Below are 19,975 nucleotides of genomic sequence, written 5' to 3' on the forward strand. Positions count from 1 at the left end.
AGTGGTGTACTGGTGTTTATTTGTTTATAGGTGAATATTAAATATACTCATATTAAAATTTGGTTGATTAAAAGTAACACAAAAAGAGGATTGTGAAGTTTGGTCGATCAAAAGTGAATAAATGAAAAACATAAATATATTAAGGACACGATATATTGATGTTATGAATTTTTATTTGAGATAGATGGGATATCCGGTATCATTGAAAAAGTCTCGGAATAACGTATAGCTATACAATTGCATTAATATATAATCAATTTTCATAAATAATTTACACCAAACAATATAATATGGGTCATGATCAAGTTCAATATTTCCTCCGTTTTTAAATACTTGTAACACAACCTTGTCACCTTGTGGCATGCACTTTGAGGTCAAGATTAATCAAAATAATTTTTACACATGGTACCTAACCCTTCTCTAATCCAAGTGTTAAAATAATATTGAAAAAATCGTTTGTTTACTCTTACTAATTGCTGCATAGGCATAGAATTGTGTGTTTAAAGGTTGTGTTGCAAGTATAATAAACGGAGGAGGTATACATTTGTAAACAGATAATATCAAAGGAAGAAATTGGATGTTTGATGACATTTAACTGCATGGAGGTTTATACCTTGTCTTTTTGCAACCAACTCCTATCAACTATATATAAATATAACCATATTATAAACTTTATAGTAAGAGTTAAGAAGATAATTTATTCAATTATTCCATTCGTGAGTCCAAGTGCATAAATGTGTGTCAAAGTTAGGAGTTTCTGCAACAAGTCATTTCCAGATTAACATGTTACATTTATGATATAATATACTTATGGTTTTTTATTGTAAAGTTGTTAAATTCCAAAACTCATCTTCTTCCGAACTAGATAAGACAAATAGACAAGGAGATTTCCATACACACCAAAAATGCAAAATTGTTTTATATAAGCTATTTATTATTCCCATGAAAATGAAATAACAAAGTTTATTTTCTTTGTCTGAAATAAGGTGATTGTCTATTTTTAAGGTACGAATTAATTTGATCTAAATATTTTTTTTTTGGTTTGGACATATATGACCCAACATACTAATTTGATAATTTTGACTGTTTTTTTCCGTTAATGTACAAATATAAAAAAAAAAATTGTTTTTAAGTGAGATCTTGTAAGAGTTTTTTATACTCCGTAGCAAAATTTGCAAATAATACTGAGTAACAATTTCTTAATATTTAGTAATCCATATAAAAGAATTTAATAATAATCTAATGGAATTAAAAAAATTTGGTCTAGCATGGTTTAATTCTAGAAAAAATAAGCGCATTTTTTTTGTTCCTACATTTTTCATGTTTCGATATTAGCATACTATTTTTGATGATTAACACAATAATATCTGCAAGAAGCGGTCACATAAAATTCTTCATAGATTCAGTCTCAATATATATTTTCGTATTACTCTATATCAGCTTATTACGGAGTATACTTTTTGAAATACTACGTATAAGAACAAATCCTAAAACACCGTGCAAAAGGCATGATGCAAGGAATTTATTCCATTAGGTTGCTAGTGCCAAAGGCAAAATACAAAGAATTTTGAAAACAGTAAAGACTCAACATATTAACTTTATCTCCACATTTATTATTATTATTATTATCAGAGTATAATCTCACTAGGAAGAGCTTAAAGACAACTCAAGTATCTTCAAGTAATTTTGTCAAAATAAATAAATAAAGTAAAATAAAATAAAAAAACCATTCAACTTAGGTATTCAAATTCTTGCACAACATACTATTTAGAAGTTAGAACCCTTTTGCAACCTACAAACTATCAAAACCAAAAACTTTCCCCTTATATGTCCACATACCCGCATTCATTTTATCTCTTAATATAAAGATTCAAGTTAGGATAGTCTTCTCTCGAGTCAGAAGTGTTTACATGTATTAGCTGTATGAATGGCAAGATTATGTTACCACCTGAAGTTTTGTATCTTTGCAAGAAATTTATAACAAAAGTTGCTGAATCTACATTTAATTGATCACTTGTCAGATGGTCACAAAATAGTCCCATAAACAATATGCAATTTCCTGAGAAATTGCCCCTCCAAAACAGGTCCATGTCCATATACACAAATTAATATGTAGCCCAAAAAAAAGGCACTCGGGACGACTTCCCAGTTACAAGAACACGCCTAAAGATGAAAAATGAGAAAAACAAAAATAATAATAATAATAATAATAATAATAATAATAATAATAATAATGAAAAAAAAGGAGTTAATTAAATTAATTTCTTTTTTATTCTGTCACTTGGGAGTGACATTCATCTAGGACCAGATAACTCAACTGCATGCAGATTGTCAGTTGAATCGACGATCCAATCTGAGTTAGAGTGAGGAGCTAAATCCACCTCTTGCCGAAGAACTTCCACCTTCTGCCATTCATCCCACCTCTCGGCCAAGCCATCACCTTCAAGCATCCTTACTACCTCTGACATTTTGGGTCGTTCCAAAGGGTTGCCTTGCGTGCAGAGAAGTGCAACTTGAATAAGCTGCTCCACTTCTGCCTCAATGTAATTATTTTGAAGGTCAGGATCAACAAGCATTTCTAATTTCTTTTCTTTGAGAAGTCCTTTAACCTGTGGCGTCATTAGTTGATGAAACAGCCAGATTAATGAGTGCATAAAAACTTGGAGAAAAAAAAAATGTTGCTAAAGTTATGTAGTCAAATTCCACTAACAATCTACCAAAAGTTTCAAGTGGCATACCCAATCGAGTAACATGACATCATCATCATTCGCAAGTCGAGCAAGATCGAAAGCCCTCTGTCCAGTGATTAACTCAAGAAGCATTATACCATAACCAAAAACATCAGTTTTTTTCTGAAGATTTTCCAGTAGACAGGTATTCAGGAGCTATATGTCCTATGGTCCCACGTACAGCTGTAGTCACGTGAGTGTCCTTGTAGTCCATCAGCTTAGCCAGACCAAAGTCACCAACAACAGCTTCAAACTCCTCATCCAATAATATATTGGCAGCTTTTACATCTCGATGAATGATCTTTGGGTCACAATGGTCATGCAAATAGGAAAGTCCTCTAGCAGATCCTAATGCAATTCGTTTGCGTGTAGGCCAATCCAGTGGCGGTTCATTTGGTGGACGTTCTGACAAGAAACAATGTTAATGTCAGTAATAAGGTCAGATATAACCTCAAACAAAAATAAACTACCAGTCAGAGATATGATTTATATCTCACTACCACATTCCCACCCTACCCCCCAAAGGAAAGGTTATTGAGTTATTGACTGATTCCCAATCGAAATGAACATATTATTGAAAGAGCAACAGCACACCAGATTGCATTACCTCGTAAACAGGAGGCAACACTCCCGTTAGCCATGTAGGGGTAAACAAGCAGCCGTTCTGTTGGTGTCATACAAAATCCACGCAACCGGAGCAAGTTTCGATGCACAGCCATGCTGATCATTTCCACTTCTGTTTGAAATTGCAGCTCACCACCAGGAGTACGTTCTTCCTTCAAACGTTTTACAGCAACCAATGATCCATCAGCAAGGCGTCCTTTATACACCTTACCAAATCCTCCTCTACCAAGTATGTTTTTGTTGCTAAAACTATCAGTAGCAACCTGCAGTTCTCGTAAAGAGAATCTTTTGAGCTGCCCCAGATGTACTTCCGGATCCTCCTCAGCTGCAGAATGGAAGCAATAAGTATATTTATGGTAAGTGATGGCAACTTTTAATTTGAGCCTAAACAAAAGGTTGAAAACTTTGAGGACTTACCAGGGACATCAAAGAAATACTCTTGAGGCTTCCTACGCCGCCACCAGGCAAATAATATTGCAGGGGCAGCAAACAGTAAAGCAGCACCAGCAGCCACTCCACCAGCAATTGCTCCCGTGGCACTGACACCACCTAAATATCCAAATGATGAAGAATCAATAAGGGCATAGTACATCATAACAAACTCAGCTGGGTATCCAATAAGTGAAAGTGTGGGCAAGTAGATGAATCACATCAGCTACAACTGAGTTCCAATGCATTAGCACTAAAGAAGAATTCGATTCACAAACTAAAACACAGCAAGTAGCAGCCTTCCTATGAGCTAAGACTACAGTTAATACAACGTAAATGATATACCCACAGAGTACTATCAAGATGCATAAGCTCATTCAAACAACCAAGGTAGAAGTGATGTCTATCAAACGATAAATGGAAACCCATAACTAATTGGTTTCTGATTCAGAGCAAGAACCTGCCTTGATTATTAATTGGTGGTGGTGGTATGAAAGGAGGCGGTGGTGAAAAAGGCGGAGATCCAGGACATGGCCTCCCAGTGACAGGACCACATAGATTTAAGTTATTAGCAAAACTGCAATTACAAAAAGAAAATATCAGAAGTCCAACAATATTGATGTCTACTCCAAGTAAATTCACATCCAAACAGACCTTATTGGCGTAAACAAGGAAAAGGAACCATTGTCTGGAACAGCTCCCGAAAGACGGTTGTTTGATAGATCCCTGATCAAAGAAAGGATTCCATGTCTCAAAAATTCATAAAAACTGAGTAACAGGGACAATAAGACTAGACCAACTAAGAGAAAGTACAAAGAAACTTACAAGACCTGCAACGAGGTGATATTTGTCAAGGACATAGGAATGGGGCCTGTCAGACTATTGTTGTTTAGCCGACTATCCTTGCACAGAAATTTCAAAATTTTAAAAAAATGTTAGGACCTTATAGTTCTTCAATCAACTGAGATGCACTCCAATTTAACAGATCTAATTATCCAAAGTACAAAATCTAAAAGCACTAGCAACACTCTTGGAAGCAAAATTGAGTCAAGTAATGTCCACTGTCCTGAGTCATTTACATTCTTTTCATGTCAAAAAATAAACACACATGGAGTATCCTAGAAGAGTTTTATTGAAATTATGCAGAAAATAACTGTACAGCTCAAATGTTAAAAAATCATCAGACATATGTTCAGTCCTTGTTTTGGCTCTTTTCCGCTGCTTTCCTATCACTTTACAACCTTGAAATAAAAAATAAAAAATCCCTCCAACTACTACAACTTGGCTTGCATTTCACTCACATCAATATAATGGAAGAGATCAATAACTACCCTTAAATAAGGGAAAAGGGTATATTCATCAAGCACAACATAAGTAAATCAAAAGACCCTTAATAACCTTACAGTATGTTTGTCCCCATTGAACTTCCACACATAAGAAGAAACAAGGAAAATAACTACAAAAGTATTTGGAATTGCTTTGACAAAAGCAGAACATTCAATGCATAAAATAACAAATGATAATTGTCTCAATCAATCTGAAAGTACAAAATGGAAAGGTCATTATGGAAGGAGATAAGGAGTAATTTTTTGGGTTTATATTTTATACTTCTGGCAAAGAAACTGAAAAGAAAGCCAGTAAATTAGCACACCAACCTCACTTGTCTCTAATCCCTCCACAACTATAACTGATAGAACCACTAAAAGGTCTCCTTCAGATATAAGATGCCCCCAATAGGAGATCCTAAGAGTCAACAAAGATTAGATCGTATGGCCCATCACATTCTATCTTGCCCCCTCTTCTCTCACTACCCATTCAAGAGTTTTAACCATCCAATTTCCAAACCTCAAGTTTGCTATAACAAGGAGATGTGAAGATTATTTGAAAGGCAAAGAATTTGACTCCCAAATGCAACTAGTGCAAAATAGAACCTTATATCATCAAATCAAGCAAGAAAAGCTAGTAAATATAGAGAGGGGGAAGAAAATGGTAAGAATAGACACCCAAACAAGATCAGAGAACCATTAATGAGACCTCGTACTGCTGATGGTCTCATAAAATAAGGTTATTGTCATCACACTTACCATTATGAACAACCTTTGTTAAAATGTTAAATCATATTAAAACCATGACAAGTCTCTAGCATTAAGAGAAGCACATTTTCTACACTCAGTCAATAATTCATCACCAGCCATAATAAATTACGCAAGACTGCAAGAGCAACCGCGAAAGCCAAATCAACTAGCAGACAGATAACATATGGGTATAAGACCACATAAGGCCATGCATAAATTCAACACTGTACATATCAATACAACTGTCAAAGGCAAAGAAGGTATAATCTACTTGTACAAAATAAAGTCAGGCAAGGGATTGGTATACATACAGAAAGCGCAACTTTGATAGCCTGCCCAAAGACTCGGGAATTGGACCGCTGAAACTGTTCAAATAGAGATCCAAACTGACCAAATTTGTCAGATTGCCTAGCTCACTAGGTATTGGCCCACTGATATTGTTACTGTACAGTTCCCTAAGAATAAAAACATACTAGAATAAGTTCATATAATTTCATAACAAAAAAAGAGGATCAAGAAAATGACAAAAGTTACATTCCAATGAACCAAAAAACAATTAAATGTGTGCTTGATTCATATTATAAGCGCAAAAGCAATAATTATTCAGTTGATTTCCCATCAAACCAGGCTCAAAGATGACAAGATGTATGCAACTGTACCCTTTGAAATGAGAGAGAGAGAGAGAGAGAGAGAGAGAGAGAGATCATTCATTCATAATGTTCCTAATCCTTGAACCTATGCAATGTTATAAAACATAATTAGAATCCCGACATATAGGCTCCCATGCATTTTTAGTGAAGGCTTTATCCCAACTTTGTTTAAGCAAGCCATGCTACCTTCCACTACACAGTATAATTTTGGCATTTAGCTCACAAGACTACTCAAGGGCCCAGATGCCCCAGATCATTGTAATATGAGACTTAATTTAATGGATAACAATGATGGAGTATTAGTGCATTTGTGAATCAATGTTTCAAATTTTGTTATTCTAATTATTTGTTAAAAATAAAATTTACCTTTCAAATATAGGATAATAATGGTTAGTTTGATTAAACAAACACAAGAATAGCATAGCTTAGATGATCAGCCATTGTACATTGCAATTGAATGGTTCAAATCTTGGTAGACACTATAACCTTGGATACGCCTATACAGGTTAATATGTTTAGACTTTGATCTTTTCCCCTCTTCATTATATTGTCCTTCACCAGTCTTGCATTTACGCTAAATTTGGGACACTTGCACTTCACTTATCTATTCATCAAGGATTGGAGAGTTTCTTTTGTGACTATCATATTTACACCAAAAACTAGGGGTGTCCGTTCGGTTTTCGGTTTGGATTTAGTCCAAATCCGATCCAATCCGAAATATAATTCAGTTTTCAATTTTCCAATCCGATCCGATCCGAATTTCTCTCTTGATCCAATCCGATCCAATCTAAATTAAAATTCGGTTATTTGGATCCGATCCAAAAATCCAAATTATAATACATTATTTTTTTAGCGCCTAATACAATTATAAAAATAAAGCTTTACTATACATAAAAGTCTTCAAAATCATGATTAAAATACATAGTTCAACGTCAAGTCATCAATTAATTAATACAAAGTCTCTCTAATTTATTTTATGTAGTATTAAGTATTTGAGCTAAACTTCAAAATATACAGAAATCCATATTTATACAAGCTTAATTTTACAATTCGGTTTTCGGTTTGGATTGGATCCAATTAGGGTCGATCCGATCCAATCCGAAAATCCGAATTTCCAAAAAATCTCAATCCGATCCGAATTGATAATTCGGTTTGGATTGGATTGGATTTCGGTTTTTATCCGAATTATGGACACCCCTACCAAAAACACATAATAGCTATGCCAAATAGCTACTTAATCTATCTCCAACCTTGTGAATGTGCACCTGAATGAGCAGACTCATGGCCATCAATGGTTGACTTATTTTGGGGGTTCACTTCACTATAGAGCAATAGAGAGGTTCTTTTAAACTAATAACATGCGAGTCAGGCTTGGGAATAACTTCTATGATCATTACAAACATTTTAATACTCTAAAATTTGAAAAACTAATGATGCATACACATGTAAAAAGTGTACTTTAAAAACTTATAATGGCTACACAATAAATGAGGTTATATATTTTAAGCCTTTTTTGTGAATTCACCCACACCTCTAGCTTTTGTATCAAGGTTCTCTTTCAACCCAGATATAGACAATGCCTATTAAAACATTGACATTACATAGGAGAGCTGACTATTTTATAGATCCTTTGAGCTTGAGCTCCAGTGGAAAGACAATACCAACAGAATCGTGGTCGCAGAATTTCTAATTCTTCCCCCCAACCCCATCAAAGCTTCTATGTTTGTGGTCAGCCACTCTTTAGTTTGTGGGTCACCCTTTAACACTATGCCCATCCAGCTCATCTAGCGCAGAAGTCCATAAGTCCATAACAAGTCCTTTAGTTGCCCGTAAAAAATATAAACCCATCCAAGCTGAAAATTTGAACCAGTGCCATACCCAATTTCCTGATTTACAGTAAATTGTTACAACAGTTCACATATTTGGATGATACCTCCAAACACCACTCATAAACCTAGTGTGAGGCCAACACAACCAAGCATGGATGACAAGATTAAAATCTCTTTATACACATTTTTTTTTTTGTTAAAGTTCTGGCTATGTTTTCCAACTTCAACGTGATGGTGTAACCCAGTTCCTGGCAGTTTGGCATTCAAAGTTAGGCTCTATTTACAATTCCATGAGAAAACGTTCCAAAGAATGCCAATCTTAATCACAGTTGATGTCATCATAATATGTATGAGTAATTCCAGACTAAATAAAGGTCATGCAACTATCATGGTATATTTTACATAACTAATATCAGCCGACCAAAACTCCAATATATAATATAAAGAAGAAAGCTTCTGCCTAAGTTACAAGTTATGACTTACAAGTACTGAAGATTTTTAAGTGAGCCAAGAGCTGGAACCAGTTGACCTGACAATGCAGCATTTCCTAGATCTCTGAGAAAACGCAGAAGAGAAAATGATGTAAGATAATAAATTTTAATTTGCAAACTCTAGGATGGAAGCGTGAATTATACCAAGGCACAACCATGTAAGGTGGATACTTACACTCTTATAACACTGTTATCTGGGTTACAAGTGACATGGAACCATGTACAGGGATTTACAAGGGTGGGATCCCAGCTTTGCAATACATTGAAAGGGTCATCTAGGTTGTTTCTCAAACTATGAAGGGCATCCCCTGTTCAGTTAATTGAGACAGTTCAAAATAAGCATACAATTTCAGTTATTTGTATGATGTTAGAATTGCACCTAAAGAGCCAGAAAAATATACTACAAAAGCACAATCAATAAGAGCAACAAACATATAAAAGTCAGTTAAGTGACATATATAGCAATCAAAATGGGCATTGATATAGCTGATGAAGAGAGGAGTAAACAAATGATGGTTACAAGTCCATTTCATGATGACATGACAAATCAATAGATCATTGAACTCAATGTTAATCAAGTGAACCCCAGCCCCACTGCTCACAAGCCACAACCTTCCCTTTTGAAATTGCCACTTTATTTCAATGATCTTTGATGGATGTTGACAAAGATATGAACAGAGAGAATGCAAAACCCCCTAAATCACATTAACAACAAACAACTAGAAACAATTATATATGCCTATATAGAACTCACAATGATGTATAACACACTCTCCTAAAGTCAAAAGGATCTCTTAATTCTCCAATAGCCCCAGAAACACAATCAGTCAACAACATACCAGTACTCACGCCCGTCACACCCAAGAAGAAAGGTCAACACGGGAGTAGAATAAAGGGCCATAAATTGATTTAAGGACATTCAAACTAAATTTCCCTAACTAAGCAAACACATATTCTTATATGCGACATTCCACATTATTCAAAAATCAACATAAAAAAGCATACAAAACCAAAAAATTACACAAAATCCATAAAATTAGAAACATAATTTATCAAATTCGACAGATTTTAACATAACCCAGAAAAATTCAGCTGCAAATAAAACAAAAATAAAAGAACAAAATACCTTCCACATTAGCAGAAGTGAATTTGAATGCGAGCAAAATATACAAAAGAGAAGCTAACACCTCCACCCACATGATTCTTGTACAACTTCAGAATTCACCTCAGCTCAGATCCAAAAACCCAACATTCTCAATACATAAAAAATCAAACTTAAAAAAACCCTAAAACCCCAAATGAAGAACAATCCCCCAATTCCACCATTGTCAACCAAATTAAAAATTTCAAAAAACCCCAGAAAAATCAAACAAAAACTTGATCTCAAAAATCAAACAAAACCCATTAAAAGCAACATTCCATAGTTTAAGAGCAAACAAACTACTTTCCCTTCCTTTGAGCAAAAATTTCAACTTTTTTTTCTCTCTCTATGTAATAATCTCACATTCCAAGACCTTTTACACTGTACACCTTTTCCTACTTTCTCTCTCTAAAAAACTCTATCTAAGAAACAAACAATGTAAGAAAAGGTTAGTTTAAGCTTCTCTCTCTAGAAAGGAGGAGAGAGAAAAAGGGGAGTGAGAGGAATGAGTGAAGGCGTGCAGGTAGGCTGGAGGGCTGCCCGAAACGGGAAAAAAAGAAGCTGACCGCTGCCCGAAGACAGTCAAAACGGGTTCCCGCTACTCTCTGACTGACTGGCACACCTCCGTTAAGGATGATAGGGGTAGACTGGGGCCCGTTATGTGACACGTGAGATAAGGAGTGTTTGAATTACTTCCTCCGTTTTTTTAGATGCATAATTTCGTTTTTGCAAAAACACGAACTCCTTTTTATAATTTTTAAAAATAAGAGAAATAAAGAAAAACAAAAAAAGGATTCATGTAATATTAGACTATGATAAGGATAAAGAGAATTTTGAGAGTATTACTATTGAACATTCTTAGTAGTATTATATAAAAGACACTCTTAGTAGTACTTAAAAAAGTATCTCAGCAAACTTATTATTAAGACTTGGTGTTATACAATTTTATTTGTGTGTATCTCAGCAAACTTATTATTAAGACTTGGTGTTATACAATTTTATTTGGGTGTAACGGTAATATATTAGGACTTCCTCATTACAACAGCCATAAAGAAATTTTTAACTTTCGAAATGATGCATCTAATTTCGGCTATTTCACCAAATGTCACTGAGCACGTTAATATTCACCAAATGTCATCAAGGTTTTCAAAATTCATCAAATGCCACCGAATTTTAAAAAAATTCACCAAGTGTCATTAATGACTGATGGTCGTTGACTTCGTTAGTCATTAGGGTTTAATCATGACACATGTGGACACGTGTCAGTCAACTATCTGTTTTAAAAAAAAAGATAAATAAAAATAAAATTAAAAATTAAAAAAAAAAACTCTAAATACTAACCCAACCCAGCCCCACCACTGTAACCACCTGCCAAAGCCAACTGCCGGAACCCCCTGACCTCCCTCTGGAACCCCTTGATCCCGCCAAAACAGCCGACTCCACTTAATCCCCCTTTCCTCCTCCCGAAAAACCTCTCCAGCCACCCCAACCGTCTCACGCAATGCCCAAAACTCCGCCTGCCCGACTCGAGCACCTAGATGATGACCCACAGGGACGACCCCCGCCCTGATCCCCACCCAAGCCCCCGCAACCACCTAACGCACCAACACGACGCATCACGGTAGCCACCGTAACCGACCATGGAAACCCAGAATAAAACCCGACCATGGAAACCCTTCACCCTCAAACGACCGAAATCAACCATGGAAATCCAGAATGGTCGATTTCTATTGCCGATTTCGTCGTTTCAAGGGTGGAGGATAAGAGGGGTGGTTTTGCGCGGTGGTCGGAAAACGCTAGGTGTTTTTTTCGTGAGGGGAAAAAGCAGAAGGCGCTAAGTCGCTGGTTTTAGGGGTGGTGGTTGGGCTGGTTTCGAAGGTGAAGATGGGGCAGGGAGTACCGGCGACTAGGGTTGGGCTGCCGGCAGCGGCAGTGTTGGTGGTGGGGTTGGGTTAGGGTTAGGAATTTTAAAAAAAAAAAAATTATTTTTTCTTTTTTTTAAGATTTTTTTTAAATTGAACCAATCATATCATGACATGTGTCATGATTAAACCCTAATGACTAACGGAGTTAACGACCGTTAGTTATTAATGGCACTTGGTGAATTTTTTAAAAACTCGATGGCATTTGGTGAATTTTTTAAAAACTCGATGGCATTTGGTGAATTTGAAAACCTTGATGGCATTTGGTGAATTATTAAAGTGCTCAGTGTCATTTGGGGTAAAATAGCCACATCTAATTTTAATACACTCGTAGTTAGAAGGTGGTTGCATCTAAAAGTCGGAGAATGTATATAATGGTAATTTAAGTCTACGACTTTGAAGATAGAGAGACATGAGTGTGTTAGATGGTTCCCCACCGTTTGATTCTTTTTCTTTTGCTATGGAGATTCGAGGCAAACGGTCCTTTTCTCCTTGTTTTAAAAAGTAGTCTGCTAATCTCTCATACTTAGGCTTTTCTTATAAAGTGAAGCTTTAAATTAATGGCAAAGATTGCATTTTTGGGTCTAACCTCTTCTGGTTAAGCCCCTTCTCTTTATAATATGTTTTTTTTTTTTTTTTTTTAAAAAATATTTAAAAAAGTGTGTCAAATTTAAATGTGTCAGTTATTCTAGAATGAAAGAAATATACAATTGTTTTTGTTTAAGATGTAACATATACGAGAAGATTTGATCCTTCTTTCAAGACTTATGAGTTGTGATGGTACATACTTCCACCGTTCTATTTTTGTTCACACGTTTAGACTTTCACCACTATTTACTATTAACTTAAGTTACTTTGATTTTATTTTGCAATTTAACTTCAAGAAAAAATATAGTGGAGTGGAGACTTGTTTGTTTCATCTCAAAGTCTGTTTTCCAGATATAAATCATGATTTTTTGTTATTATATGTTAGTGTAAAATTACGATTAGAGTAATGGTCCAAGTAATGAAAAGTATCCAACAAGAGGAGATTTTTAATGTACTACTCCTTTCGATCATTTTTGTTCTTTCCCACTGACTTATTTTGCTTCACAAACAGCTTCCAAAGGAGGAGAACAAAAAGGATCGGATGGATTCATATAATATGATCTTCAGTTAAGCTAGTATAAAAGAAAACATGAGAAATGAGTAGGCTAATCACATTGCTAAATTCTACTATTACTAACATGAATAAGTAGACTCCATAATGGAAGAGAGCAATACAAGAATAAATTCTACAGCTAAAAGATGTACAATGTGCATGAACAATTTGTAACAAATTGTAACTTTATAGCAAAGAAAGGGCACAAAATAAAAAATAAAAAAATACAATATATATATAGATAAATTACTCAAGAAATAGGAATAGCTCAGTTAGACTACAGGCCTGTCCACAAGGTCTGAGATTGAATCCCTTCTGGCAGTTATATGGTTCTTCCAGGGCTTTCTTCTCTTTAAGCTACACAGAATACAGCACATGGAAAACACGTTTATTTGTCGCTAGCATTGTCCTGAATGAAGCACAACATCCATTCATCTCAAGGATAAATGAGGGAAATGGCAACACTAGATGAGATTCATCTTCTTAGATATAGGAGCTACTATTCCCCCCTTGGAATCAAATGAGAACTGGAAACCAATGGCTAGAAACAACAAACTATTCAGAAGGCTTTCTCTTCCCAAGAACAGAAGGCATTTCGAATCGAGAGCCTCCCATTCTCCACTTCTTGAAGGCGGTCATCGAGGACTGAGCTGCATCACACACTATGCAAACACAGAGAAACAAGTTCAGTACACAGATGATTGCTCGGGGTGCACAAGCTGTATCTAGTGATGAAGATAAAAAGCTTACAATGAGTTTCTTCTTTAGTTAGTAGAGTTAGGGGCTTTGATGCAGCAACATAAGTTGCAGTATGGGCCTTGCTGAGCACTTCCTTATACCTGTTCTTAAATGCGTACAAGAGGAAGGACCCAATAGTTCTATCACCAACCCTAATCATTGTTAAATCAATCAGTAAGATTTCTGCCAAAACTTGCATGTCACTTAAGCAGTTTGAACGATAAATTTTGTAGAAAATACAATCAATCTCACCATAAAAGAAAGGCTTAGGCTGAGATAAAAGAGAATAAGGTGGATAATGAGTGAAAAGACAATCAAATTTATCCATCATAAGCATCAGTAAAAGAAAAAGACCCAATTAGGCAATTAGCCAAATTTTTTTTTCTAAGGACAGCCGACAGCAGATATTAAATCTCACTATACCAAACAAGGCCTAATCATGCTGAACAATCAAAATACTTAGTGTTTAATGCCAATAGTCAACCCATAATCAAGTTAACCTTGATGCTTATGACTTTTCTCAAACCTAGATGTAAATTATAACCTGACAAAATGTTGACTCTTGACGGCAAACAGAAACAATACAATATCATGATCCTTCGGGGATCTTATAGCCAATCCTCAGAGCGGTTCATGAATGCTCGTTTGGGCTTTTTTGCCATATATTTTCCTAGAAGCAAGTGAGCAAAGGATTTGTACTATGTTGTCTATGTACAAACTCTACAAAGCTATTTGAAACCACATACAGGCCAAAAATAATGAGGTGAGGCAGCTTATTCCCTATAACGCATGAAGCAAAGTTATTCTCTTAAGGCAGCTTTGACCAAATTGCAGGAATTACATCACAGGGATACTATTAGTAAGTAGTTAAGTACATACAGATGTGCAATATTTTACAAATCATATACAACTGCAAACAAAAGGATGGAGAGCTTACATAGGTGCTATCTTGCATCCTAATTCATAAAAATATTGACATCGATTTCGAAGATCAACAGATCCAGGATCAGCCTGAATTTCCTTCCTTGTCCTGAAATAAGAAGGAAACAGGTAACAAGATCTAAATTAGATTTAATTGCATGAACAGCAATAGTACAATCTACAGGTAAGTCATGCAAAATATTAATACCAAGCACTAGTTAACTTGATAAAGCAATAGCACAAAATGTCTATAGATGACGAGACAATGCAGCACTTATTAACTCAATAATGTAATAATGCAAATTTCATTTACATTTGATTGAAGCAGGGTGGAATGTTCATAACCACTGCTAGTCTCGAATGTAACTCATGAGCAAGCCAAAAAGGCAATTCCACTTTTGCTCCCTGTTCAATCTGGAAATATATCCAGGGCAAACAGTCAGAAAGGAACGTAATTTCATTCCTTTAATCTAAATTTACAACTTCAGAAATCTTACATTGTTGGTTTCAGCACTGGGGTCAAGGAGTCCTACTCCAGTTGCTGCCTTCTGGAACACCACTGGAATGAACTTCAAGAAAATCAAAACAAAGAAAACAATAAGGAGACTTAGCATTGATTACTTTATCACTAGAGATTGATTATCTGTACGCTAAGAAACGAGTAATCCAATTTACCTCCTCTTCTGTAAGAATATCATCAATGTCATAGTATTTTGCCATAAACAAGTTCTCAAGATTCCACTAGTTAGTAAAAATATTCCAGCAAAGAAGTTGTATGTCTGGCTGTAGTCCCAGTATTACGCGTCTGAAAATCAATAAAAAGACATAAGACATCGAAAACTCGAATCTAACACATACACAACATGACAACAAAGTGAATCAACATATGTTTCCCTAATCAAAACTACGATTGTTGAAACTTGAAAGAGAGCATATAAATTAAATACAATATTGCACATATGACATTGCTATTAATGCATCATGACGGAGCAAAGTCAGGCCTGTCCCTGAGCCACGGCAGGAGGGGCGGCCGGCTTTGGCCGAGGGAGAAATGGTCCATTTTCACAGTTCCATACTAACATTAAAGCTTTATAAGCAAAAGTGTGCAGCACATTAGCAACTAAAATTGCCTCAATTATCAAATTAGGCTAAACAAATCGCATAAAAATCCTTCTTGCTTAAGAACAACAACGTAAAATGCACATAGCAAAATTCTAGCAATAAAATTGCTGTTATATTCTTAAATAACTTGAGTAATTCTAACCAATAATACAATATTTCACTTTGGAAGAACCCTGAATTGATTATAATTACAGTTAAATCAAGGATAGTGTAAAACAAAACCCTAATTGTGAAATTTGAATTCGATGATAAATAAAAAGAAAAAGAAAATGTTACCAGAGAAGTTGTTTCAATGGAGGAAAGAAAGCTCGGAAGCTGCTTCAATGGAGAATTCGGTGTACTCTTCAGTGGAGGAGAGAAAGAGGGAAGGTAGCGAACAAGTTAAAATTTCAAACGAAAATAAAAAGTGAACACAGAGGAGGAAATTAATGAGTTTTGCATGTATGTGACTGTAAAGATCTAATTAATACGAGAAAATACAAGTTTCTCCTGACGTTTAACAAAAATTTAGAGTATCTGAGACAATACTTGACATTAATTCATTTTTATATACAGTTTTTTCACCCTATATCACTAACTTATTTTGTAATTCACTATATACCACATTTTTATATACGGTTTTTGGTAAATGTCACAACATGCCCTTTCCGTTAACTCAGTTAGTCATTAACGTTAATTGTGCCACGTGACAGCTTGTAATTGATTCTTATTAATATTATTTACTTAATTAATTAATTTTGGAAAAATTATTAAGAAATAAAAAAATCGTTAAAACACCACCAACTAAATCACTGCCGCCCCCAGCCCAGCCCCGACCCCCACCCCGACTGACCGCTTGGTCCACTTCCTGATTAGCGACGACCATCCCTTTCCATCGCCGGCGATGGTTTCGACTTCAGCCACCTCTCCCTTCCGAAATCCCAGCCACCACCTTAGCAATTTCCCTCCCGATTTCCCCATCCACCACCTTAGCCCAATTCCCAAGCCACTACCATAGCAGAATTCTCTAACCACCTTCGCCGGCTTCCACACGAAACCCCACCCACTTCGCCGCTTCCTCACAAAACCCCTACCCATGTCGCCGTTTCCTCACGAAACCCCCACGCCGCCACTTCCTCTGCTCATTCCAAGTTTGCACTCTTTATTTTTATTTTTTTTAATTCAATTTTCTGTTTTTTAGGGTTTTGATTTGTTGGTTTGATAAGATTGTTGAATTGATTCAACCAACAATGAATTTGAAGAATGTACAAAACTTCTGAAATTTTCAAGTGAGTTTGTAATTGATTGAAGAAGAGAGAGAGAAAGAGGAGGAGATTCAGAGAGTTGTTGATTTCTCTGGAGATATGGGTTGACAGTGGTGACGATGGATAGAAGAGGTGGGTTGTGGTGGTTGTGAAGGTGGTGGTGAGATTGAGAAGCGGAGGAGATTGCTGGAACGGGGACGGGGACAGGGACAGGGAAGGTAAGGGGTGCCGGAAACGGAAACGGGGAAGGGGAGGGGTTGCCGGAGGTGGCAGAGCCGCTGCCTACCGGAGGTGGGAGTGGTGGGTTTGTTTGTTTGTTTTTTTTTTTAATTCTTTATTTAAGTAATTAATTTAATATTATTAATAAGAGGCAATAAGTGACAGCCACGTGGCACAATTAACTTTAATTACTAACGGCGTTAACGGCAGACTAACGACAGTTACAAAAAAAAAGGCATTCTGTGTTAATATACATTAACTCAGTGGTATTTGGTGTATTAGAAAATTTTGTGTGGTATATGGTGAATTACGAAAGAACTCAGTGATATACGATGAAAAAATCGGTTTATATAAGTTATGTATGACTAGTTATCTATAAATTAAAGCTTTTACCTCACTTTAATACGAAGTAATAAAATTCATGACTCTACAACATTATTTATTTTTTTTTTTTTAAAAAAAGGCAATTTTATAAATGTTACTGTATAAAACTTTAATGATCAAATTAGCAATTGAAAATAGCAAATACAGAAATACTCCGTATTGGCTAATTTGGTTTTCCATTTATTTATAATATAGGAAAAATTAGAAAATAACATCACAAATTTCTCAAAAATTGAAGTATAACACCACAAAATCTCAAACATCAAGCACACGTATCACACATTGATTGGTTTAAAAAACCTAAACTCTAACCCAGCACCAGCCCCACCACGACCCTATCGCCGACAACCCAACTCCAGCCAGAAACCACCACTGCCCCCACATTGACCGATGAAACCGAGCGACCACCACCCCTACACCAGCGGCTCTACCCGTTCAACCCTTCCCCCTTCCCGAAAACAGCCCAACTTCTTCAAACCACCGCGCAAAATCACCGCGAAAAACCACCTCCTTTTGCCCCACCCTTGAAACGGTCAAATCGACCATCGAAATTTACCATTCTGGATTTCCATGGTCGATTCCGGCCATTTTGAGGGTGAAAGGGTAAAGGAGAGGTGGTTTTTGGCCGTTAGAATTCCAACCGTTGGGGTTTTTGGTGGCCGGTTTTCGGTGGCTGGGTGTTTCAAGGTTCCGTTAGGTGGGTTTTTCGGTGGCTGGGGTGTTTCAAGGTCAGCTCTGGTGGGTTTTTCGGTGGCTGGGGGTGCCGACGGTGGGGATGGAATGGAGAGAGGGATTGCCGGCGGCAGTGGCAGGGTTGCCGGTGGTGGGCTGGGTAAGGGTTTTGGTTTTTTTTTTTTTTTAAAAACCAATCAATGAGTGACACATGTACTTAGTGGGCCCACTAACGGATTTCATCCAAAAATCTGTTAAATGGCGGTGAAATCCAATTTTTGGGTTTGTTTTTGGTGGGGTTATAATAAAAGTTTGAGATTTTGTGGTGTTATAATCCAATTTTTGAGAAATTTGTGGTGTTATTTTCTAATTTTTCCTATAATATATTACTCGTATGTATAATTTATTTAAAAATAGGATGAAAAAACCTTATTTAACCGAACTCAAAATCACAATGTGAGTTCCCGCCAATAATATTACATATATTATGTACAATCAACAATCAATACTTGTATTTGGTATTCCAGCTGAATACTTCGTAATTACTTTGAAGTACTATGTCACTTAGAGACTAGACTTAGCTTTTGTTATCTAGAGGAATGTGGGTCATTTTCTTACGGAGTACATGAAACCAAGTCTATAATTAATTTCATACTCTGTATGAAGTGTAAAAGAAAAAGAAGAAAATAACTAGGTTTTATATTCTAGAGTATAAAGTTGAATAATCTGGTATCTTTAAAAACGTATTCATCCGAAATTAGTCATCCTTTGTCTCAACCTCTCATAAACAAAAATATGATATGAGTTTAAGCAAAAAGCCTTCATAATAATTGGATCATTTTTATACCCTCCCTATCATTCAATCTAAAAAACTGTACAAATACTTGCATTATATTAACTGTGGCAAAATTCTGGAGGATGAAGTACTATACATTGGTTAAAGGGCCAAATCACCAACCTATGAAACACAACTGCAAAGCCCTTATATTAGCAACATTAATTTGAAAACAAGGGCTGATAGCAATATACAATAGTGTAAGGATCTAGGATTAGCTTAATATTCAGAATAAGCAATGATAATGATGCTTCATTTTTTATAGCATTGAGGAAGTGAGCTCTTCAGAAGTCTTGGGCATGTGAGTTCGACAAACTATGAAACCACGAATCTCATGGTCCAAAGATCATTCAAAAATTCAGAGGACAGGGTCCTTTCTTATGATCGCTCCTGCATTATACACCCACTCATTGACTTGAATCATCCACATTCACCAAACAATTTGTCGCTCTGCTCTTTACTCTCGAATGTCTGATTTCACTGTGAACTCTTTGACCCTGAGGCTCTTAGCAACTCAACGACAGTGACAAGCTTATGCTGCCCTAAGACAGGTTCATGTAGTTACGGTGAAGCCTCAGCTCGACATGTGTTAGATATGGAATCATCTTTGTCAAGCTCCTTTCTGATTGCCTGCTAGCAGTGTTAAAACATACGAAGTACTTAAAATTCTTCCTAGTCTCCTGCTACAAAAGACAAGACAAACACTTAGTTAAATATGCATGAGTTCGCTCTCACAATGGCCTGGAACAATCATTCATCTGACAATAGAAAGTCAGGTGCAGGCTTTGCTAATGAATCAGTGTATATGA

At 36.0% G+C, this 19,975-nt stretch overlaps 1 protein-coding gene and 1 pseudogene across 1 annotated transcript; both read right to left on the reverse strand.

The window, feature by feature from the left end:
• Positions 1-1,974: 1,974 nt before the first annotated feature.
• LOC110696466 lies at positions 1,975-10,527 on the reverse strand (annotated as a pseudogene).
• A 2,552-nt stretch (positions 10,528-13,079) lies between these two features.
• Positions 13,080-16,275, reverse strand: LOC110696468 (DNA replication complex GINS protein PSF3-like). The gene is made up of 7 exons (XM_021873757.1): positions 16,089-16,275; positions 15,366-15,495; positions 15,188-15,259; positions 15,004-15,104; positions 14,707-14,799; positions 13,782-13,921; positions 13,080-13,693 (listed from the first exon to the last, which is right to left on the reverse strand). The coding sequence occupies exons 2-7, from the start codon at positions 15,408-15,410 to the stop codon at positions 13,587-13,589; spliced, it is 558 nt and encodes a 185-aa protein (XP_021729449.1). The 5' UTR covers positions 15,411-15,495; positions 16,089-16,275; the 3' UTR covers positions 13,080-13,586.
• Between the last annotated feature and the right edge of the window lie 3,700 nt (positions 16,276-19,975).

This window comes from Chenopodium quinoa, unplaced genomic scaffold, assembly GCF_001683475.1.
Source record: "Chenopodium quinoa cultivar QQ74 unplaced genomic scaffold, ASM168347v1, whole genome shotgun sequence".
Taxonomy (NCBI): Eukaryota; Viridiplantae; Streptophyta; class Magnoliopsida; order Caryophyllales; family Amaranthaceae; genus Chenopodium; species Chenopodium quinoa.